The sequence below is a fragment of the Dermacentor andersoni genome, chromosome 2 (genome assembly GCF_023375885.2).
Source record: "Dermacentor andersoni chromosome 2, qqDerAnde1_hic_scaffold, whole genome shotgun sequence".
Taxonomy (NCBI): Eukaryota; Metazoa; Arthropoda; class Arachnida; order Ixodida; family Ixodidae; genus Dermacentor; species Dermacentor andersoni.
In genome coordinates this window covers 156,715,821-156,739,876 of record NC_092815.1, presented here as the reverse complement: position 1 = coordinate 156,739,876, position 24,056 = coordinate 156,715,821, and the positions used below count along the sequence as shown (strand labels likewise).

General features: G+C 45.6%; 1 protein-coding gene across 1 annotated transcript in view; it reads right to left on the bottom strand.

The window, feature by feature from the left end:
• LOC129387283 (uncharacterized) overlaps positions 1-20,178 on the bottom strand; it is a 48,582-nt gene extending 28,404 nt beyond the window's left edge. Inside the window, exon 1 of the mRNA XM_055076118.1 lies at positions 20,055-20,178. Within this exon, the coding sequence (XP_054932093.1) occupies positions 20,055-20,162 (108 nt within the window). The 5' untranslated portion in view covers positions 20,163-20,178. The remainder of the gene's footprint in view (positions 1-20,054) is intronic.
• Between the last annotated feature and the right edge of the window lie 3,878 nt (positions 20,179-24,056).

The following is a 24,056-nucleotide window of genomic DNA, read 5'->3' as shown; positions in this document are numbered from 1 at the left end:
TTGATTGTATACTTAAACTCGTGCTCCGATGGGCACTGATTGTTTGCATCACATTTTAGGTTCTTATGCGTGTTTCACGCTACTAAACATTGTATAAATTTCGTTACCCTTTTCTTTCTTTCTTTTTCTTGTTTGTTTGCTTTTGCTAGATGTTTTTTATGGTTCCTAATGCCTTCATATATTTACATCGTACAGATTTCACTCATGCTTCAACTTTTTCGTCCCCCCCTATGTAATGCCCTAACGGGCCCTTAGGGTACTCAAATAAATAAATAAATAAATAAATAAATAAATAAATAAATAAATAAATAAAACACGTCGATAAAGCATGTGCCCGGACGCTTTGTAATTGCGCATGCTTCGGACGCATGGCCATGTTATAAAACCACGAGTGCAACCTTTCCAATGAATATTCATTCTTAAAAATAAAATTATGGGGTTTTACGTGCCCAAGCCACTTTCGGATTATGATGCACGCCGTGGTGGTGGACTCCGGAAATTTGGACCACCTGGAGTTCTTTAATGTGCACCTAAATCTAAGTACACGGGTGTATTCGCATTTCGCCCCCATCAAAGTGCGGCCGCCGTGGCCAGGATTCGATCCCGCGAAATATTCATTCTTGTTCGCACAACCAAGTGTCTCGCCTTCCCGTCTTCGTAAAGATACCACAGTAGTCATACCATTGTCGTCATAGCGTCATCGTCACACTGTACTTTTACTATTTTCATCACTTTAGCAACGTCCCATTGCCGTCATGCCTTCGTCTTTATTCCAGCTTTGGCATCGATTTGCTGTCATAACGTCATCGTTATCCCATAGTCCCTATGTCGTCATCGTTGCGCTGTCGTCTTTATACTACCGTCACCAGTTAGAAATGGTCATCTCACGGTTGTTATGCCGTAGTCATTATACAGCTTGGTCATTCCATCATGGTCACTCGGTTGGCGTCCTACAGTCGTCGTCACCCGTACATGCTGATGGGTGACCTTGCAAAGGGGTACTTTAGCTAAGTGGGACAATACTGTAGTACATTGCACAGAGTAAAATAATTTAGACCCTCAAACTCAAGAAAAGTGATACTGTATCTATACCACACATCCATACACACTTTTAAGTGCAAGAGAGTAAGTTATAGGCTAATATACACCGTTACACATGCTTACCTTGCTTCGTCGTTTTGGCAGTCAAACTGACTCCACGTGTCAGCGGGCCCTCTAACCATAAAACTCTATGCCTCCAACCTTCCGCGCGTGAGCCGCACTGGTGAAGCGATAGCGGGACCGCAAGATTGTGGGGATGCTCCTTGAGCGTCCACCTAATTGCTATCACATTTAGGAAGTGAGAGAAATAACAGATTGAGAACGACTAGAGACTACTACATTGACCACCTAACCAAAAAAGGAAACAAAATAAGGCTGAGACAAGAAAGTAGTAAACTTCATCCGTCAGCTAACAGCCACAATGGTAGCGGCAATTATACCAAACGTATACCAAACGGTTCTACTACGCTCAGATTCAGTGCATCGTGAGAGCATAAAAGAAGTGCGTGTCAACCAGTCGATGCGAAGGAAGACAAGGTCAACGTGGTAGATCGCATGGGGCTATCATTATTAAGTTTTCCAGAATGTTTAAATATCCCTTCAGGTAGCTGGGATAATTGGAGGCGCACAGTACTTGAATGAGAATTCTAAACACTTAATCACCCAATTGAAGAAAATTTCCTAATTAACTTATAAAGAATCCCTTTACGCTACATATTGCCGTTAACGAATTGCAATATGCATTGAAGCACAAAAGCGCAATTATGCGTCGAACAACAAAAGTAACTGGAACGCCCATGTATTTAGTCGCAGAATATGGCAATTAATATCTAGAAGCTGCTGTCGTCCTCAAAATTATATTTAAGTATATACGATTTTCAAACTCACAGGCTAGAATTCTTAAATTGTCATGTGGATCGTATGGAATTTTCGAAACGATAATTAGTGAATTTCCGATAAGAGTTTGAATATTTATTTATATTTCACGTACATGGAATGTCCGCCGCTGGATATTGTAGCGAAAGGAATGGAATTACGCTATCGGCCGCAGGTACTTATAGAAACTTTATCGGACAGGAAGGATATTATAAGGAAGGATGGTCGGAGCCCCTCAGCCCAGGGCCCCACTTATATTTGCCACTTGCCTGACCTGGCTCATAAAAGGGACTGACAACTGGCCAGAATGTGTTGTGAGGCGTTGACGGAAAGGAAATGGCCATAGTTTATAGTGACAGAACCCAGCAGGCTGTCGGCGGTATACGTAGGAATTAGAATTTTAAATTGACAAGCAATATGTCAAAAACGAGCAGGTGGCGAGGCCTGGCGGTGAAATATTGCTACTTCGGATGTAGTATATTAGATACTGTACATAACTCGACTGTTAGTAAGTACAGCATAATCATTACTTAAACGTGAGTTGGTATACTATTATATACTCGCGCCTCATTCTATGCTTCGGAAATCAAACTCGCACAGGTGACTACGACAGTACGCCGAACGCCGGCGTTGGGTCAAAAACCAACTGGATCCAAAACGAAACGACGCCTTTGCACGTGATATGGCCATATCATGTGTAAAGGCGTCGTTTAGTTTTTCATCCAATTGGTTTCGTTTTGACTAGTTAAATACCAAAGCAGTTCGGCAGGAAACGACGAATACACGTAGCTATTATCGCAGAAAAAACAATTCGGAAAACATGAATCGCAGGAGCGTCAACATGATAAACAAAATCACACTTGGTCACAGCTACGGCCCCACTTGTCGTCTCCATCCCACTAATGCCGGTGTATAATCGCTATCGCGATCACCTATAACTGTTTTCAGCATGCTTCCCGTGAAAGACTACATCCTGAGCATCGTCTTTACACAGTGGTTTTCTAACCGACTGTATCTTTCTAGACTTTGCTAAGGCTTTTCATAGAGTGTCACATCAATTAATTCTTCTTAAAATTAGTTGCCTGAATATTCACCCCAATCTTTTCAAATGGATTGAGTGTTTCTTGACTAACAGCTCTCGGTTTGTATCAGCTAACGACTAGTTTCCCAAGGTTTTGATTTGGGTCCTTTACTCTTTCTAATTTGTATTAATGACTTTCCGATTGAAATTAACTCTTCCTTAAGCATTTTGCTGATGGCTATGGTCTTTTTTGTGCAATAATTGCCCCTAACAATATTTGCGCCATTCAGTGTGGTCTTGACAATGTATTTAATTGGCGTGAGCGATGGTGTATGGTTCTTAACCAGTCTAAATGTAAAGTTATGTCCTACTCACGCCATTCTAATCCGTGTCAAAACGTTCGATTAGAAGATTAACGGAGTTTCACTAGAGAGGGTCCTATATCATAAATATATTGGTCTTCCCATTACTAATAACCTATCCTGTCGCATGCACATCGAATATGTCACCAACAAGGCGAACCGCGCCCTTGGCTACATGCGCAGAAACTTCAACCCAGGCTCCATCTCAAATGAAGTTACTTGAGATGATTGATTGATTCTTTATTGGTTTATCACATATACATGTGATGGGAGGCGAAGGGAAAAGCCATTCAAGGATGGCTTGAGGGAGTCCTTCGCCCCCATACTGGCAAAGACAACAGCAGAGGCACACACGTTTTGTTCACATGGTCGTACACTTTTACAAAACCATCATATTAAACACATTAGTTACTGTCCCACGTAGGGCATCATGCGTTAACATACTTAACTTCACCTCAGCATCGAATGACAGCACATTTCATAACAACGTACGGTTAGTAATAGTGACATTGAAACAATATAATTAAATACCAATTGTAAACAGCTCTAGAGGTCAATGTTAGGCTAGAAAGAATGTGTACAAGTCAGATAATTTCGCTTCGCGATTATCTATTTGTTTTTTATTAAACGCATTTAGTAGACGTGGAAGTTTATTTTGGAGCATTTGCCGACCATAGCTAGTGCGACAATATGGAACATTCCATATTTACTTTGTTCTAGTGGCATATGATGCTTCCTTCAAATGGAGATTTACTAAATCCATGAAGAGAGAATTATGACAGTCATAGTTAAGGCGATATTCAAGCAACAATTTATACTCATATGTGTCTTGTACTCTAATTATATTAAATTTTTTAAAGAGCTCCACAGTAGAATGCCGGAGTGGCACATTCTCAATTATTCTCAAAACTCTTTTTTGCATTAGTAATAGCCGCGAGAAATTCGATTGTGTAGTAGTCCCCCAGATCAAATGACAATAGTTTAGACAGGAAGCGAAGAGGGCGTCATAGATTAACAATTTTATTGACTTCGGAGTTAAGTAGTGGTATCGGTTCAGAATTCCCGTTATTGCACCTAACTTTTGTAATATCGCATTGATATTGTCACGTGGTGGTGACGTAGAAGAACACAGTAGCAATACTGTGAACGAGAAAACTAACTTTTATTGGGCGAACTTGTGCCCACAAAACAGGCTACACTTATAGCACAACGAAAGCGGCGAACACAGTCGGCGATCGTCGGAAATCTGATCAGCGGGTCAAGCGCGTCGGCTTTTATACAGAATCATCGAATGTTCCAGACTAATCGTTAGGACCCGCGTGCCTTCCACAAAGTTCTACAGCATTCACGTTAGGCGAATAAATCAGATAACACAAGGTTGGGCGACAACAGACTGCGGATAGAAGCACCGATAACTTTCCAGAAAATACGGATACATGCAAGCACGTCCCGCGCTGTGCGATAAGATTTGTTAGGCGGCGAAACGTGGTCGCCCGATAAAGATAAATACACGTGTCAATACCCCCCTCTTAAAAAGCATCGTCCCGATGCTACAAATGCACGAGAGCGAAACACAAAAGGACACTTATGAAACATAAGTAACAAAACAACGAAAAGAAATCAAATCCGAAGGGCAGTTACGCGAAGTCCCAAAGTTCGTCAACGCTGGTGGTACGGCTTGAGTCGCACAACGTGGACAATTTCAGGTCGTGAGCGGCGCCGCTGTGACAGCGAAATGCCGTCTGGCACGACCTCATAGTCCAGTGCGCCAATACGTCGGATGATCTTGTACGGTCCGAAATAGCGACGCAAGAGCTTCTCGCTCAGTCCTCGTCGGCGTATAGGGGTCCAAACCCAAACACGGTCACCGGGCTGGTACTCGACAAAGCGTCGTCGGAAGTTGTAGTGTCGGCTGTCGGTCCTCTGCTGGTTCTTGATCCGCAGGCGGGCGAGCTGTCGGGCTTCTTCGGCGCGCTGGAGATAGCTAGCGACGTCAAGATTTTCCTCGTCAGTGACGTGCGGCAGCATGGCGTCGAGCGTCGTCGTCGGGTTCCTGCCGTAGACCAGCTTGAACGGCGTGATCTGTGTTGTTTCTTGTACCGCCGTGTTGTACGCATAGGTTACGTACGGCAGGACCGCGTCCCACGTTTTGTGTTCGACGTCGACGTACATTGCTAGCATGTCGGCGAGGGTCTTGTTCAGGCGCTCCGTGAGACCATTCGTCTGCGGATGGCAGGCAGTTGTCCTCCTGTGGCTTGTCTGGCTGTACTGCAGAATGGCTTGGGTGAGCTCTGCTGTAAAAGCCGTTCCTCTGTCGGTGATGAGGACTTCTGGGGCACCATGTCGCAGCAGGATGTTTTCGACGAAAAATTTCGCCACTTCGGCTGCGCTGCCTTTTGGTAGAGCTTTAGTTTCAGCAAAGCGGGTGAGATAGTCCGTCGCCACGACGATCCACTTATTCCCGGATGTTGACATCGGAAACGGCCCCAACAAATCCATCCCAATCTGCTGGAATGGTCGGCGAGGAGGTTCGATCGGCTGTAGTAATCCTGCTGGCCTTGTCGGTGGTGTCTTGCGTCGTTGACAATCTCGGCATGTCTTGACGTAACGGGCGACGTCGGCAGTCAGACGCGGCCAGTAATACCTTTCCTGTATTCTCGACAGCGTCCGGGAGAATCCGAGGTGCCCAGCGGTTGGATCGTCGTGTAGGGCGTGCAGTATCTCTGGACGCAGCGCTGACGGTACAACAAGAAGGTAGCTGGCGCGGACTGGTGAGAAGTTCTTCTTCACGAGTAGGTTGTTTTGAAGCGTGAACGAAGATAATCCACGCTTAAATGCCCTAGGGACAACGTCGGTGTGCCCTTCCAAATACTCGACGAGGCCTTTTAGCTCCGGGTCCCCTCGTTGTTGTTCGGCGAAGTCTTCCGCGCTTATTATGCCAAGGAAGGCGTCGTCATCCTCGTCATCTTGCGGCGGTGGGTCAATGGGGGCGCGTGATAGGCAATCGGCATCTGAGTGTTTTCGTCCGGACTTGTATGTTACAGTGATGTCGTATTCTTGTAGTCTGAGGCTCCACCGCGCCAGCCGTCCTGAAGGGTCCTTTAAGTTAGCTAGCCAACACAACGCGTGATGGTCGCTGACCACTTTGAATGGCCTGCCGTAGAGGTAAGGGCGAAATTTCGCCGTAGCCCAAACGATGGCGAGGCATTCCTTTTCGGTTGTAGAATAATTGCCTTCCGCTTTTGACAACGACCGGCTAGCGTAAGCTATCACGTGTTCATGTCCATCTTTTCTCTGGACTAGGACGGCACCGAGGCCTAGGCTGCTGGCGTCAGTGTGTATTTCGGTATCGGCGTGCTCGTCGAAGTGCGCAAGTACGGGCGGCGACTGCATGCGTCGTTTGAGTTCTTGAAATGCGTCGGCCTGCGGCGTTTCCCACTTGAACTCGACGTCACATTTAGTTAGCTTTGTCAGCGGCTCAGCGATGCGTGAAAAGTTCTTGACAAAGCGCCTATAGTAGGCACACATGCCAAGGAATCTGCGCACTGCCTTCTTGTCGGTTGGCTGCGGGAACTTTGCGATGGCAGCTGTCTTCTGTGGGTCGGGGCGTACTCCTGATTTGCTGATCACGTGGCCTAGGAACAAAAGTTCATCGTAAGCGAAACGGCACTTTTCCGGCTTCAGAGTGAGCCCTGATGACTTGATGGCTTCTAACACTGTCGCAAGCCGCCTAAGGTGATCGTTGAAATTTCCGGCGAAGACAACGACGTCATCCAGGTAAACAAGGCACGTCTGCCACTTCAGTCCGGCTAACACCGTGTCCATGACGCGCTGAAACGTTGCAGGCGCCGAGCACAGTCCGAATGGCATGACCTTGAACTCGTAGAGGCCGTCTGGCGTGATGAAGGCAGTCTTTTCGCGATCTCTCTCGTCGACTTCTATTTGCCAGTAGCCAGACTTGAGGTCCATCGACGAGAAGTATTTAGCGTTGCAGAGCCGATCCAATGCGTCGTCTATCCGTGGAAGGGGGTACACATCCTTCTTCGTGATCTTGTTCAGTCGACGATAATCGACGCAGAAGCGTAGGGTTCCGTCCTTTTTCTTTACCAGGACTACAGGAGAGGCCCACGGGCTTTTTGACGGCTGGATGATGTCGTCGCGCAGCATTTCGTCGACTTGTTGCCTAATAGCTTCACGTTCTCGCGTCGAAACTCGGTAAGGGCTCTGGCGTAGTGGTCGAGCGCACTCTTCGGTTATTATGCGATGCTTTGCGACTGGTGTTTGTCGAATCCTCGATGACGTCGAAAAGCAGTCTTTGTATCGTCGAAGCAGACTTCTGAGCTGTTGCTGCTTAATCACGGGGAGACTTGGATTTATGTCGAAGTCTGGCTCGGGAACTACGGTCGTCGGGGTAGATGCAACAGAATCCGAGAGGACAAAGGCATCGCTGGTTTCCTGAATTTCCTCGATGTATGCGATCGTCGTGCCCTTGTTGATGTGCTTGAACTCCTGGCTGAAGTTTGTCAGCAACACTTTCGTGTTTCCTCCGTGCAGTCGAGCGATCCCTCTTGCGACGCAAATTTCACGGTCTAGCAGTAGACGTTGGTCACCTTCGATGACGCCTTCTACGTCAGCGGGTGTTTCGGTGCCGACCGAAATAACAATGCTGGAGAGAGGCGGGATGCTCACTTGATGTTCGAGCACACTCAAGGCGTGGTGACTACGAGGGCTCTCCGGCGGTATCGCATGATCTTCCGACAGCGTTATTGACTTCGACTTCAGGTCGATGACTGCGCCGTGTTGGTTGAGGAAGTCCATGCCAAGAATGACGTCTCGTGAACACTGTTGGAGGATAACGAAGGTGACAGGGTAAGTCCGGTCGTGAATGGTAATTCTTGCCGTGCACATTCCTGTCGGCGTAATCAGGTGTCCTCCAGCGGTCCGAATTTGAGGGCCTTCCCATGCAGTCTTAACCTTCTTCAACTGGACGGCGATGTGTCCACTCATGACTGAGTAATCGGCGCCTGTGTCGACTAAGGCGGTGACTGCGTGGCCGTCTAGAAGCACGTCGAGGTCGGTGGTTCTTTGTCTTGCGTTGCAGTTGGGTCTTGGCGTCGGATCACGGCTGCGTCGTGTTGAACTGAAGCGGTTACGTCGCGTCGTGAAGTCGTCTTTCGTCGGTGTAGTCTTGGCTTCCCGACTTCTTCGGGACGGCGGCGTGTCGTCATGTCGTCGAGGTAGTTTCTTCGGCGTCGTCGTCAGCGGCGGAGGATCTTCGTCAGTTCGACGAACAGCAACCGCACCTCCATCGGTTGCTGCTTTTAGTTTTCCGGATATGGGCTGACGGACCGGCCCCGGGCTGGGCCAGTGTATGGTCGGCGCTGCGGCGACAGGTAGCGGCCTGGTGACGGCGAACGGGAAGCTCGTCGAGGGCTCCACTGAGTGGCGGCGAGGTAGTCGGCGATATCGCGAGGTCGTTCGCCAATCTGTGGCCGCGGCGCGTTAACGGCGAAACCTCGCAGTCCCATCTCCCGGTATGGGCATCGGCGGTAGATGTGCCCCGCTTCTCCGCAGTGGTAGCAGAGCGGGCGGTGGTCAGGAGCGCGCCAAATGTCCGTCTTCCTCGCGTAGGTCCGCTGGGCGACGGGTGGTCGTGCTGGCGCTGGCGGCGGCGGACGACGGAACTGCGGCGTGACAGGGCCCTGGCGCGGTCGCGGAGGGGGACCTTGACGGCGTGCGACGGCGGCGTAGGTCATCGCTTGCGGCTCAGGCTGGGGCGATACAGGGGCTACTCCAAGTTGTTGTTGGAGCTCTTCACGCACGGCGTCGGCAATCGAAGCCACTTGAGGCTGTGATGGTGGGAACAGCTTTTGTAGCTCCTCCCGCACGACCGCTCGGATAGCCTCGCGCAGGTCGTCGGTGGCCAGTGATTGAACTCCGGCGTAGTTCGTCGAGTTTGTGCGGCGGTCGAATTGCCGGTTTCGGATCTCGAGTGTCTTCTCGATGCTGGTGGCCTCGCGAAGAAACTCGTCCACGGTCTTCGGTGGGCTTCGTACCATTCCGGCAAAAAGTTCCTCCTTCACACCACGCATCAGCAGGCGGACTTTCTTCTCCTCGGGCATTTCAGGGTCGGCGTGGCGGAAGAGACGGCTCATTTCTTCCGTGTAGATCGCGGTCGTCTCATTAGGTAGCTGCACCCGGGTTTCTAATAGCGCTTGGGCTCGTTCTCGGCGTACGACGCTTGCGAACGTCTGCAGGAAGCCGCTTCGGAAAAGTTCCCAGGTCGTTAAGGTGGCTTCTCGGTTCTCGAACCACGTCCTGGCCGCGTCTTCCAAAGCGAAGAAGACATATCGCAGTTTGTCGTCGCTGTTCCAGTTGTTAAAGGTAGCGACTCTCTCGTACGTCTCGAGCCAGCTTTCCGGGTCCTCGAAAGTTGAACCGCGGAACGTCGGAGGCTCCCTGGGCTGCTGCAGCACGATGGGTGACGCTGGGGCTGCCATTGGGGTTGACGTGGTGGCCATCTTCCTAGTCGTCTCAGGCAAAAGTCCGTGCTCCGGGGGCAGTCCTTGCAGCCTGCGGCTACCTCGCTGGTTCTTGGCGACGTTGGTGTCTTCCGAGTGAGGGCTTGGGTCACGGCTTTGTGGGGGCGTCCGGTACATGAACGCAAAGCACCTCCACCAGATGTCACGTGGTGGTGACGTAGAAGAACACAGTAGCAATACTGTGAACGAGAAAACTAACTTTTATTGGGCGAACTTGTGCCCACAAAACAGGCTACACTTATAGCACAACGAAAGCGGCGAACACAGTCGGCGATCGTCGGAAATCTGATCAGCGGGTCAAGCGCGTCGGCTTTTATACAGAATCATCGAATGTTCCAGACTAATCGTTAGGACCCGCGTGCCTTCCACAAAGTTCTACAGCATTCACGTTAGGCGAATAAATCAGATAACACAAGGTTGGGCGACAACAGACTGCGGATAGAAGCACCGATAACTTTCCAGAAAATACGGATACATGCAAGCGCGTCCCGCGCTGTGCGATAAGATTTGTTAGGCGGCGAAACGTGGTCGCCCGATAAAGATAAGTACACGTGTCAATATGCTCATCCCACTGCAGTGATTCTGAAAAATGCACACCAAGTGCTTTAGTAGACCTAACTAGCTCTATCTCTGAGCAGCGATAAACTAGGTTACGTACTACTGAAACCTTCCTGCCTATAGAATGAAACATCACAGCCTTTGTTTTCTTTGTATTTATCTTTAATTGGTTATTATCTACAAACGTGCTTAATTTCTCTAAAATGGCGTTACCTTTATGAAAAAGTTCGGCATCTGATGAAGACGAAACAAATATGCTACTGTCGTCAGCATAAATTATAAATTTACCTTCTGAGGATATATGGACTAGGTCATTTATCTATAAATTAAAGATCAAAGGCCCGAGAATGCTACCCTGCGGTACTCCTGAGATTATTTGCATTCTGTCAGATACTATTTCATTCATTGACACAAACTGACGTCTTCCCGAAAGATGACTTTTCAGAAGCATCAGGGGAAGCCCACGAATGCCATAACGACTTAATTTGTCAAATAAAATTTTATGATTTATGTAATCAAAGGCTTGCGTAAAATCAACAAAAACACGAAGAACAAATTGTTTTTGTTCAAATTTCTCCAAGATATATTCTTTCTGGTCGAGAAAAGCTAGTTCTGTTGATCGATTTTTTATAAATCCGCGCAGGCATTTCGTTATCACGTGCTTGTTACAGAAAGGATATTGTCGATTATAGATTATTTTCTCAAAACCTTTAGAAAATACAGGCAGTATCGACACCGGTCTATAATTCGAGACGTCTTTTTTGTCTCCTCCTTTCTTATATGAAGCCACTACACGAGCCACCTGCATTTCGGATGGCAAAACATATATATATATATATATATATATATATATATATATATATATATATATATATATATATATATATATGTCAGCACAGGAGCAATTTTATTTATTACGTATTTGACTGGCCTTACTTGCAGCCCATCAGCATCGCAACTTCAGCTGTTTTTGAAGGCCAAGAAAACAGCGCTAACTTCATGTTCTCCTGCTGCTTCTCAAAAGAATGTATTTACATTTTGAGGATCAAGAGCTGTGTAGGATGCACGTGGCCCAGTGTCAAAATCTCGCTGCAAGAAAATAGTTGTTAAACACGTTGACCACACGGTCACCACTGACTGTTCCCCCACCGTGCAAGACTTCTGTCACCGGTTCCTTCCTGTCGCTCCGTCCTATAAGTGAATTCAGCTTGTTCCACAATACATCTGTTCGTTTTGAACAGGAAGAAAATAGATGAAAGTAACACACTTCCTTTGAGTTTTAAGTTCTTTATCTAAGGCATTTCGAAACCGCTTAAATGTACTTAGGTCTACTTGTTTACGCGTACGCATAGACTTCGTAAATAAACGATCTTTTTTGTCAATCTTGTGCAAAAGCTCACGTGTCATTCATGGCTTTCGACAGCCTTTCACCCTTTCTATTCGTTTGTAGATGAAGTGTTTTTTGTATAGTGTCGAGAAACAACTCAAAAAAGTATCATAAGCCACATTGGCATCAGTAGAGTGAAAGATATTGTCTCAACACACGTTACTTATATCCCAATAGAAAGCATTCAGAGCCGTTTGCGAGACACGCTGGAAACCAGAAGCAACATCAGTGTCCACTCTTGGACTGTCGGTCTTAATACAGCAGCATATTGGCCTATGGTCGCTGATTGGGTACGAAAGCACTCCTGTTGTAACCAAGGGCTTATAGTAATTTGTTATAAACAAATCAATAATGGTCTGCGAGCACATGGTAACTATTGTAGGAATATTTACTACGTTTGCATAGTTATAACATAAAAGCAAATTTTCGAACTCAATTTTTTTTACATTATCGCAATTCATAGCTACATTGCAGTCTCCGCCGATGACAACATTATACTGATTTTCATTTACAAATGTAAGCAAGTTATCTAAGAAAACAAGAAAAGAACGCATGTTGCCATCTGGAGGACGATAACAGGAAACAATGACAACATTGCTAAAAAGAACACTTCGTAATCAGCAGTTACACAAGAAAACTCGTCAACTAGAACTGCTTTAAAAAAACTATTGACTAACAAAGAAACGCCTCCATCTCGTCGGGTTAGCCTACGCACAAAGAACGTTTTCATCTCGGTAATTTGAAAAACATCCAAGTCATCTGATTGCCAGGTTTCTGTTAACATAATAATATGAAAGCAGTAATTCGTCTTCTTGAAAAGACATTCAAGTTCCGCGATCTTGTTTCCAATGGACTGCACATTTAAGTGAAAGCACCGAAGAAAAATCCTGTGCTTGTTATCGAATTCTCGGACTAATTCAGTGAGTGTAATATATCCTAAGGAATCCATTGCAAGTCGTGTAATACGTTACACAAGCAGATACGCTGACAAAATAGAAGGTCATTCGCACATGGCAGTCAAGTCGTCCTTACCCCTGATGACTGCAGCTGGTTCCCCGTTCTTTCTGCGCACCAGCACTTTCCCGTTCGAGTGCCATGCATAATCATACCCAACCCTTGTAGCCCATGATCTTGCTATACCAAGGAGAATTCTTGCATGCCTAGCCATGTTCTCTGTTATATAAAGGCCCTCATTAGACTGTCGGAGAGCCTTCCTCCTCGCCAGCCAGATATGACGTGTGTCCTGGTGTACAAAGCGAACGATCACTGGCCGTAAACAATGAATACTTTGTTTAGCGCAAAACAACAGATACAAGAAAGACGCCCCCCCCCCCCCCCCAGGACAGGGCGCTACTCTCAACTGACATCATTTTATTGCGTCACTCCTTTATAGACCTTATATAGTTTGAGCGGTCTATAAAGGAGTGACGCAATAAAATGATGTTAGTTGAGAGTAGCGCCTTGTCCTGGTCATCTTTCTTGTGTCTGTTGTTTTGCGCTAAACAAAGTAGTCATGGATTCGCACCAACTAGCCCGCCAACGCATTGTGCTGCACTACCCGTATCTTGCCCGACTTGGATGCCATCCCGTGAAGGGCCGAAATGTCTGCACGAACAAGTTTATCAACACCCAACTTTGTAGCGACATCATTGACTTTAGATAGAAGGTCCTCCCTCTCTTCCTCAGGTATTCCGTGGATTTCAATATTCAAGCGCCTACTGCGCCATTCAAGGTCGTCAACGTCAAGCTGTAGCTGGGCAAAACTTGTAACATTACAGGCTTTCTCAATTTTATCAACTCGTCAATGAATGCATTTTATCGCGTTCTCGTGCTTGTTTAGACGCTCCTGAATGTTATCAAATTTATCGCATAGCAGTAGAGCTAGCCTTTCCACTTCTCCGACTTACCAAACCCTAATATGGCCTCAGCTAGAATATGCATCATCCATATGGGACCCCGTACAACTCACTTTAATCGTGGCTATAGAATCTGTTCAGAATCGCTCAGCTCGCTTCATCCTTTCGAATCATTCTCGCACAGCTAGAGTTTCTTTAATGAAATCAAAACTTGGTGCAACTAATTTTGGAGTTCGTAAAAAAATAGCACGCCTGAGACTTTTCGACAGCATTTACTTTCATAACCAGACACTAAAACAATAATTTTTTCTTCAATCCCGACATATATATCATCACGTGTTGATCATTCGCATAAGGTTACCATCCCTAGCTGCAAAACGAATGTGCTTTTTAATTCTTTCGTACCTAAGACTCGCGCAAAGTGGAACCACTTTCCGCCTCTTACTGCCTGCATTGAAGACACGCCGTCCTTCAAGAAAGCCATCACCAAGCATATCATTGAATAGGCATCTGCACTATGATTTTTGCTTTTCGCTTGTACTTGCTTTTCTTTGTTTATTTTGTTTTTCCACCCACTACCTCTACATCGCCCTGTTGACCCTGAGGGTATTGTAATAAACAAATAAATAAATAAATAAATAAATAAATATGAGGCTCACAACTGTCATGAAATTCTTGTCAACCCCGAGACTAGACGCTCGTCTTCAAGGCTGCTATTATGTGTGTGAGTATGCTTACTCCTCACTCTTTTAGAGCGCGGCTATGAATGGTCCATTCCTGTGCTGAGCTTGGGCAGCGTCGGCGGCGTAACCGAGTGGACGAGCACAACAGTGAAATATAAAAGAGCGAACGCAGAGTGTCGGAGAGGTGAAGAGCAATGAGAACGACCCTTTCAATGAAGTGCGCGCGGGAAACTGCTTTCATGAGGACCCGCCCGAGCGCCCGTTTTGTACTTTCGTCTCCTCGCGTCAGCTCTCGCTCGCGCTTATTTGGTTTGCTTGGTACGGTCTCGTTCTCGCTTGTTTCGATTGGCTCGGTTTGCGATTGTTTTGTAATGTGATTGTATGCGCGATGCGAATTGGGCAGTTCTTCCTGGAAGCCAAGCTGCACTAGCGATTACAGTGGAACCTTCGACAAGTCATGTATAAAAGCTGACGTGCTCGAGATCGGCTACATGTCTCGCAGAAATTATTTGCCTCAATGTATCGCGAAATAAAAACACGTATATAGCTGCGCTCAAATTTCGTATTAGGGAGTACCGTAATGGTCGGGGAATATTTTTCTTCAGGTATCTCCTTCTATCCTTTCTTTTTTTTATTAGCTGTGCAAGCGTGCGGACGTGATATCCCTGGTATAGAGGAGAATTGCTTGACCACTTTTCCTTCTTTTTGTGATGCTTGTATATGTTTATAATAATAATAGTACCAATATTATACGTAGATGTCATAAAAAAGAAGGCATATTTTGGTGTTGTATTTTACAACATATAGATTTAGCGACTATGGTCTTGAACAAGCCAACTGGTAAAGCTTTTTGTAAGTATAAATTCTACAGGAAAGCCTGCCGTAGCCAAGCAGTAAATATTGCTAGGTGTTCATATAGATCCTAGGTAATAGTAATTGAAGTAAAGGACAGCGCATACGCTTGCCAAGAGCAGCCGAGGCCAAAGACCAAACGCACGTATGGGCACGTTTGGCCTCTGGCCAAACGTGCCCGTACTGAATTTATTTAGATAATTTTTTGGCTACAATAAATATGACGGGGTGGAGGGATTTCGAAATGAGCAATGGCGTCTAGCGCTAAAAATTTGTAAATGGCATACCGAGTGCAAAACTTCGTAAAATCTTTTAAGAAATGTTTGAGTGTGGTAGAGAAGAAATGGTAGCTAGACCACATCAATATCTGTACCAGAATGGCGGCGACACGGAATGGATTAGCAGGTCAAGGAAGCACCCGACAAAGTACAGTTTAACCAGATGCAGAAGTAGGCAAGCTGAATTCTTCAACAGGAAAGTAAAGCATCGACGGTAAACTGCGTAGAATATTCAAAATAGGTTTACGACGAAGGAAAAGAAGTACTGAAAAAATAGAATTTGCACAGCAACCCAAAGGGCTATTGTTAGCTACTTCAGGCCTCACCTGGCGGCCCAAAGGCAAGATCAAATAGGAGCAAGCATTCGCAACAGAGTGAAACCGGTTCCTGCTGGTGACTCATCAGATTGTAACCGAATGCCAAGGTGATGAAGAAATTGCGGCCACTGACCAAGTCAAGGTGAAAAAACACACAGAGACGTTTCGGGACCCGTACGGGTTCCTTGATCACACTAAAAGCGGGCAAGAGCCGCGAGTCGTTTTTATGGCAGAATGTGACGTAGGGAACGGGTGTAGTTGGCAGGAAGATTTCCATCAGTCCTGTTGATAGTGTTGTCAGTAGTTTGAATAAATAAAGATTCTAACAAGAGTCGCGTCATCGAATTCTTTTCCTTAGCTAATAAAGCAGCGTTTTCCCAATCGATGCGGTGACTGCGATTATCGGCGTGTTCGGCAAGGGCGTTCGAGACTTTTTTCTTGTTGGACACGTCCCTTTGGTGCTCTTTTAATCTTCTCGTGAATTTGCCGGTTTCACCGATGTAGCTGCAGCTGCAGTCTGTGCATGGTACCTTGTATATGACACCGGGATAATTCTTGCTTTCAAGCCGATCCTTTACGTTAACAAGCTGATTTCTCAGCCTGTTGGATGGCATGTGGGCTATTCTGAGATCGTATGTTGAGAATACGCGGCTAAGAGTTTCGCTGACGCCAGGAACATATGGAACGCCAGCGCGTTTCATGAGCGACTTGCCTTGAGACGGCTTTGGATGGAGGACGCGGGCTTCCATTTTGCCAATAAACTTCTTGGGGTACCCGTTCCTGGATAATTCGTGACGAATTTTATTTTCAGTTCGTTCTGCATTTTGTGGTCACTTGAGCAGATGCGTGTGGCCCGCGTCACGAGGGATGAGACAACGGATTGCTTGTGGCAAGCCGGGTGACATGAATTGAAGTTTAAGTACTTGCCGGTATGAGTCGCCTTCCTGTGCACGGCAAATGAGAGCCTCGTTCCACTTCGCCGCACGAGGACGTCAAGGAAGGGGAGGCTGTTGTCACACTCGTATTCCGTGGTAAATTGTGTGGCTGCGTCTGCTGAGTTGAGAAGACGTAGGAGGCGTGAAGCGTCCGGCTTTCGCACAATGCAAAAACAGTCGTCTACGTAGCGGACGAAAACCTTCGGCGCGGGAGCGAAAGCATGGTACGAAAGCGAAAGGTACCATGCGCAGGCTGCAGCTGCAGCTACATCGGTGAAACCGGCAAATTCACGAGAAGATTCAAAGAGCACCAAAGGGACGTGTCCAACAAGAAAAAAGTCTCGAATGCCCTTGTCGAACACGCCGATAATCGCAGTCACCGCATCGTTTGGGAAAACGCTGCTATAATAGCTAAGGAAAAGAATTCGATGACGCGACTCTTGTTAGAATCTTTATTTATTCAAACTACTGACAACACTATCAACAGGACTGATGGAAATCTTCCTGCCAACTACACCCGTTCCCTACGTCACATTCTGCCATAAAAACGACTCGCGGCTCTTGCCCGCTTTTAGTGTGATCAAAGAACCCGTACGGGTCCCGAAACGTCTCTGTGTGTTTTTTCACCTTGACTTGGTCAGTGGCCGCAATTTCTTCATCATCATGTTACCTGACCAGACGAACTTTCGTCGATCTCTTGACTAGAATGCCAAGGTATTCGCCCCACCAGAGCAGCGAATAACGTCCACCATCCAAAACTGCTTTATTTTAGTTTTTATTTATAAAATATTGCAGGCCAAGCAATCGCCCAAGCAGGAGTGGGGTAGTTATAGAAAAAATTTACTCTGCCAAATACATAATACAGGCGCGGCAAAATAACAAACAGGTATATAACATAGTAAATTGCAAGATCAGTATCACAGTTCACGATAATGTTCAATGGATGTTGTTATGCTTCCGAAATCAAAAATATGGTGCGACAGGTTGTTCCAATGTGGTGTTGTGCGAGAAAAAAAAAGCGTATTTAAAGTTATTGGTATGAACAAAGATAGGGGGTGAAGTTGTGTGAATGGTATCGTCTTGTGGGACGCGAAGATAACGGAGCAAGGATGTCCGTTAGGTCTAGAATACATTTTTGCTAGACAGGTGGACAAGAAATTTTAGCCTTGAAATCTTCTTTCGACATTCTAAAGATTGAACTTTATTTTTATTTATTAGCTCAGTTGGGCGCAAACAATTGAAAATAAAACGAACGGCTAATCTCTCGATTTCTTCGAAATTATTAATATATTTCTTGGTGTGTGGATCCCAAACCTCAGATACATATTCCAAGCTAGACCGTATTATTCTGGTATTATTCCAGTATATGCGAGGAGTTTTGTGCTAGGGGGAGAGCATTTAAGTTTATGTCTTAGCAAGCTTAATTTCGTGCGTCTAGACGAACAAATTTCTTCAATGTGGGAGGACCAAGTGAGTTTGCTGGTGATTGTGACGCCAAGATATTTATAACTGTCCGTTAGTGAAATTGGGGTTACTTTGATACTGTACTGGTAAATAAACGGTTGTTTCTTATTAGTGATGCGCATACATAGGTTTCATCAGAGTTTAAATTTATGCCCCAGCAGTCACACCAGGTATTGATTGCACAAACAGATTGGTCCAGTATTATTTCGTCATTTACAGAGTTAATAGAACGGAATAAAAGACAATCATCAGCAAACAAAAAGTATTTCGACGCCTTGTTTAGCACATTTTGTAATATCATTAATATAAATTAAAACAATAGCGGTCCAAGGACGCTTCCCTGGGGAACTCCGGAGTTAACTGGGAGAGGGCTAGAGTAAACGCCGTTTATGTCAACAAACTGTGTGCGAGAAGTACGATGAAACCCAGTTAACAATGTTGGAGGCGAAATCAATCAGATTAAGTTTATGAATTAGTTTAGAGTGGGGTATCGTATCAAAAACCTTGCTGAAGCAAGGAAGATAACATCGGTTTGGCCTGATTGATCTAGCATAGAGGACAATGAATAGACACAAGAAATTAGTTGGCTAGTTGTAGAAAGTCCTTTACGGAAACCGGGCTGGAATGGCGATAGAAAGTTATGTGCTTCTGAAAAATTGATTATGTAATTTGAAATGATGTGTTCCAGCAGTTTACAACACGTGCTTGTAAGAGATATCGGTCTGTCGTTGGCTATGAGGGTAGTATTTCCTTTTTTAAATACAGGGATTACAGGAGCGATGCGCCAGTCTCTTGGTACAATACCTTGTGATAAAGGTAAGCGAAAGATTACGACGAGCAAGCGGGAAAGCGATTCCGCCTAGGGACGTAAAAATGCATTAGGAATTTTGTCCCGAGCGCAAGAAGATATTATTTTAATATTCAGAAGCATGGAAAAGACACCTTCGAATGTTATAAAATCTGGAATAATTTCTATGCTGTTACCGCTGTCACTTTCGAATGCAAAAGGTTTTTAAAAAAACGAGTGAAAATAAAGGTTAAGCTCCGTGGCTATTTGTTTCTCATCTTGAATTACTTGATCGCCGATAATAATGCAGTCCCAGGTTTCTTATTTATTAGTTTCAATATGAGGCCAAAAGATTGCGGGATTACTTTTAAGGAATTGAGGTAACCTTATTGAATTAGCAGGCGCGTTTGCTAGACCGCATTTCTTCAGAAAGGATTCCTTTTAGTTCGTCAACCAAGAAACGTTTTGAGTTGCACTTTTTCATAGGCTTGATCCCCCGGCTAGATGAACAATTTCGCTAGTCATCCACGGGTTTTCGGGGTGCTGCTTCTTAGTTTTCTTTGGCATAAAATGTTCGAGACAATAACTACACAGCGACCGGAAATTATTCCAAAGGCAGTCATTACAGGAAAAACAATCGAAGGCTAAATCAAGATAATGTAGAATTGATTCATCATTTGCTCTACAAAAGATTTTAAGCACTTTTTGTTTTACAGGAATGTTCTCAGTTTGATTGGTCACCCGACATGTAAGAAGTACCAATCTGTGATCAGACAGACCTTCTTGAACAGGTACATGTAGTACATCAGAAAGGCATTTAGTGCGAAACACGAGGTCAAGAACCGATGCTGTGTGATCCTGTGCGCGTGTCGGCGCGCTCACCGCTTGTTGCAGATCCCATGCCAACATTATATCGAAAACAACCTGATCACTTGAGTATGGAGAGCTTGATTTGTACCAATTATAGTTAGGTAGATTAAAATCCCCAGTTATTATAACGCGGCGTACAGAATACTTGATTGATAAATTAGAGATTTATAGAAATTAGAGAAGCTAAACAGACATAAGCACATGCAGGCCATATAATTTCCTCACCTTTACCGCATCTGGGATTTCGTGCTGAAGCTGGTTCTTAGCTTTGCCCGAAATAAGAGGCAGCATGAACACTCCAATAACAATCGCCATTATAGAAAGTCGCTGCATGTTTAGTATTAGAACAGCGTCTAGCGTTTAAACAATTGTGCCTACCTTTTATACAGAATTCGTAGTGCTTAGAAACCACGTCAGCCTGGCGTAATATTAAAAACAACAATCTCATCATGAGAGTGGGTGTTATTCGATAAGCGTCTTGCTTATGTGGACATGTCCATTTCGTGTCATGCTGAAGGGCTCATTGACCGCGGGGCTCGGTCAATCGCGTACGCGTAACCCAGCCCAGCTAATCATGGCTTCGGTGGCAGACAAATTGAAATGTCCACTAGGTGGACCTACAAAATATTCCCCCAATATATATATATATATATATATATATATATATATATATATACTATACCACTTTTTTCATTTCGAAAGGAGACCTCGTCAGATTGAAATTCGGGCTTGCGAGACAACGTTTTGGAATGACTCTCTAGACACGACGAGTTGTTCTTTTCGTGTCTCTGTTAGTGTCAGTTTGACACTCGGGTTCACAAAAAAACCTTTTGGAGCAACCGTCTAGTAATGACAAGTTCTCCTTGTCACGTCTAAATATGTGAGACTGAAACTCTGATGTGCAAAACAACCTTTTCGAATAATTCCATGTCCTGCAAAACAACCTTTTGGAATAATTCCATGTCCAGTAATTCAGGGCATTCCCCTTCGGAACTTCATGGCAATGCAGAAATATAACTTACGGCTTGCCGTGAAGCCCAACGAAACTTTGTGACTATCTCTATGGTATATCTATGCCTCTCTCTCTCTCTGTGTGTGTGCGTGACTTTAAGTGCAGTAATTAACGAGAAGAAAGGGGGTTAACCGAGGGGCCCGATTTTTATTAGTCATATCATAAGAAGCCAACAAACATAGACACCAAGGACAACATAGGGGAAATTACTTGTGCTTAATAAATGAAATGAAGAAATGATAAATAATGGAAATTAAAGTGGATGAAAAAACAGCTTGCCGCAGGTGGGCACCGAACCCACAGCCTTCGCAATTCGCGTGCGATGCTCTACCAATTGAGCTACCGCGGCGCTGTTTCCCCATCCACTTTCTTGGGTATTTATGTGTCCTAGCAGAACCCTGGGAGTGTTAGCCAGCGCCACCACTCACTGACCTTGCGGCAGACGTGGAACGTCTTTTTTGCCGCAGGCGTCACGAGACCGTGATCTTTTTTGGGTGAAGGCAACTGGTCAATAAACCCACATATGCTACCTGAAGGCATCAATGTTGCCGGATTCGAGACCCTCGTTATGTAATTAACGAGAAGAAAGGGTGTTAACCGAGGGGCCCGATTTTTATTAGTCATATCATAAGAAGCCAACAAACATTGACACCAAGGACAACATAGGGGAAATTACTTGTGCTTAATAAATGAAATGAAGAAATGATAAATAATGGAAATTAAAGTGGATGAAAAAACGGCTTGCCGCAGGTGGGCACCGAACCCACAGCCTTCGCATTTCGCGTGCGATGCTCTACCAATTGAGCTACCGCGGCGCTGTTTCCCCATCCACTTTCTTGGGTATTTATGTGTCCTAGCAGAACCCTGGGAGTGTTAGCCAGCGCCACCACTCACTGACCTTGCGGCAGACGTGGAACGTCTTTTTTGCCGCAGGCGTCACGAGACCGTGATCTTTTTTGGGTGAAGGCAACTGGTCAATAAACCCACATATGCTACCTGAAGGCATCAATGTTGCCGGATTCGAGACCCTCGTTATGTAATTAACGAGAAGAAAGGGGGTTAACCGAGGGGCCCGATTTTTATTAGTCATATCATAAGAAGCCAACAAACATTGACACCAAGGACAACATAGGGGAAATTACTTGTGCTTAATAAATGAAATGAAGAAATGATAAATAATGGAAATAATAGTGGATGAAAAAACAGCTTGCCGCAGGTGGGCACCGAACCCACAGCCTTCGCATTTCGCGAAGGCTGTGTTTATGTTTGTTGGCTTCTTATTAAGTGCAGTAAAGTGTTTATGACATTATATATCCTAATCACCAAGCAGCACCTGGTGTTGCATGGCACGGGACCAGCCAGGCTAACGTCTTCAGCACACCATTAGATTATTTGCTCTTTTTATCAATGGGACATTATATATATATATATATATATATATATATATATATATATATATATATATATATATATATATATATATATATATTCCTAATATAAGCCGAGGATCAAAATGTTTCAACTGACTACAACGAGAGGGCAATCCCTACGAACAACATATGCGTTTATGGTACTTATAGTCGGAATATTTGTGGTGCGTTAAAGCAGTCATTCGGTCAGGGATTGGTGGTGAAATCACACAACAGGAGCTCAATATTTTGCAACCATCAGGTAGAGGGCGCCTTGACCGAAGAAGCACCAAATTTAAACCGTAAAGCGACTTATTATAGCTGGTGTTGGAACGGTAACGGCAGAGGGAGTGATATGCAGTCTGTTTGCACGCGTAGGTTTTCGAGAGGCAGCCGGGACGGCAAAGAAGGATTATGCATGTGCACGTCTTGAGCGTGCCTGTGACGTGCGCATATGCGTGCGCGTGTGTGTGCCTCCGTATTCGCGTTTGTATGCTCGCTAGTGCATTTGTGAGTGTGCGAACGTTCAAGGCGTGTGTGCATACCTGCATTTGCGCGTGCGTGCGCGTGTACGCACGTGTTAATGCATGTGCGCGTGAGCTTGCGTACTTACGCTGAATGCATGGGCGTGTGAATGTGCACGTGTGCGAATGTGTGTGTTCCTGTTCCAGCATCCACGCGTGTGAACAAATGTGTGTGTGTTTGTGTGCGCATGCATCTCTGTGTGCGTGCGTTCGAGGGAGATAGAGAGCGTGCGTGCGTGTTTGTGTGTGTGTGTGTCTGTGTGTGTTTGTGTGTGTGTGTGTGTGTGTGTGTCTGGGAGAGAGAAGATGTGTATTGGTGTGTACATTTCTGTGCGTGCGATGGAGAGGATGTGTGTGTATGTGTGTCTGTAGGTGCGAGGTGTAGGAAAAAAGTGGGTGCATTCCAGTGTCTCCGTATTTGCATTTGCATGCTCGCGAGTGTGTGCATGCATGCGTGAGCATGCACGGCGTATGTGGATCCCTTAATTTGCGTATACGTCCGATTGTGCGCGCCTGACAGTGCATGCGTGTGAGTGCTTGCGTGCTTGCGGCGCATGCATGGGCGCGTGTGAAAATGTACGTGTGCAAACGTATGTCTTGTTTCAGCATGCATGCGTGCGGGCAAGTGCGTGAGTGTTTGTGTTCTCATGGATAGGTGTGCGTGCGTATCATGTGTGTATGAGCGCGCGTGCGAGGGACGAACAGCGAGAATTCGTGTGGACGCGTCAGTACGTGCGAGGGAGTGTGTTCGGGCGAGGGAGAGATTGTATGTGTGAATGTGTGCGTGCGAGGCAGAGAGATCGTGTGCGGCTGTGTGTGTGCGTTTGTGTGTGTTTGCGCGTGTGAGCTAACACTATCCAGCTTACATCTACTCTTGGAAACGAACCTAGTGTGGAGATTATATAAACCTATATTTAAATCCACGAGACAAGAACGAATGACACTGCATTGATAGCATTATCGTTTTCTGAAAGCGAAACCCACAAAAAGGAAGAAAGCGCTTGTGACGTCAGCATTGCCGCCCTTAATAGGCATGACACCGTGAGTAGCTGCTGAGCGGATCACATTCATTATATTGTTCCGTCGGCGGCAGCGCGATGTCTTGAGGGCAATGACGCGCTGATTCTGCACCATCATTGCATCGCGCACCGTTTTTGCGGCCAAACAAGCTTTCGAAAACTGCTAGCCTTCGAAAAAACAACAACAACGCGAAAGAAATGGCGAGCGGAAGGGCCCCAAGGTACGTGCTCATGGAAAAGAAAGAGACAAGCATTAATGTTAC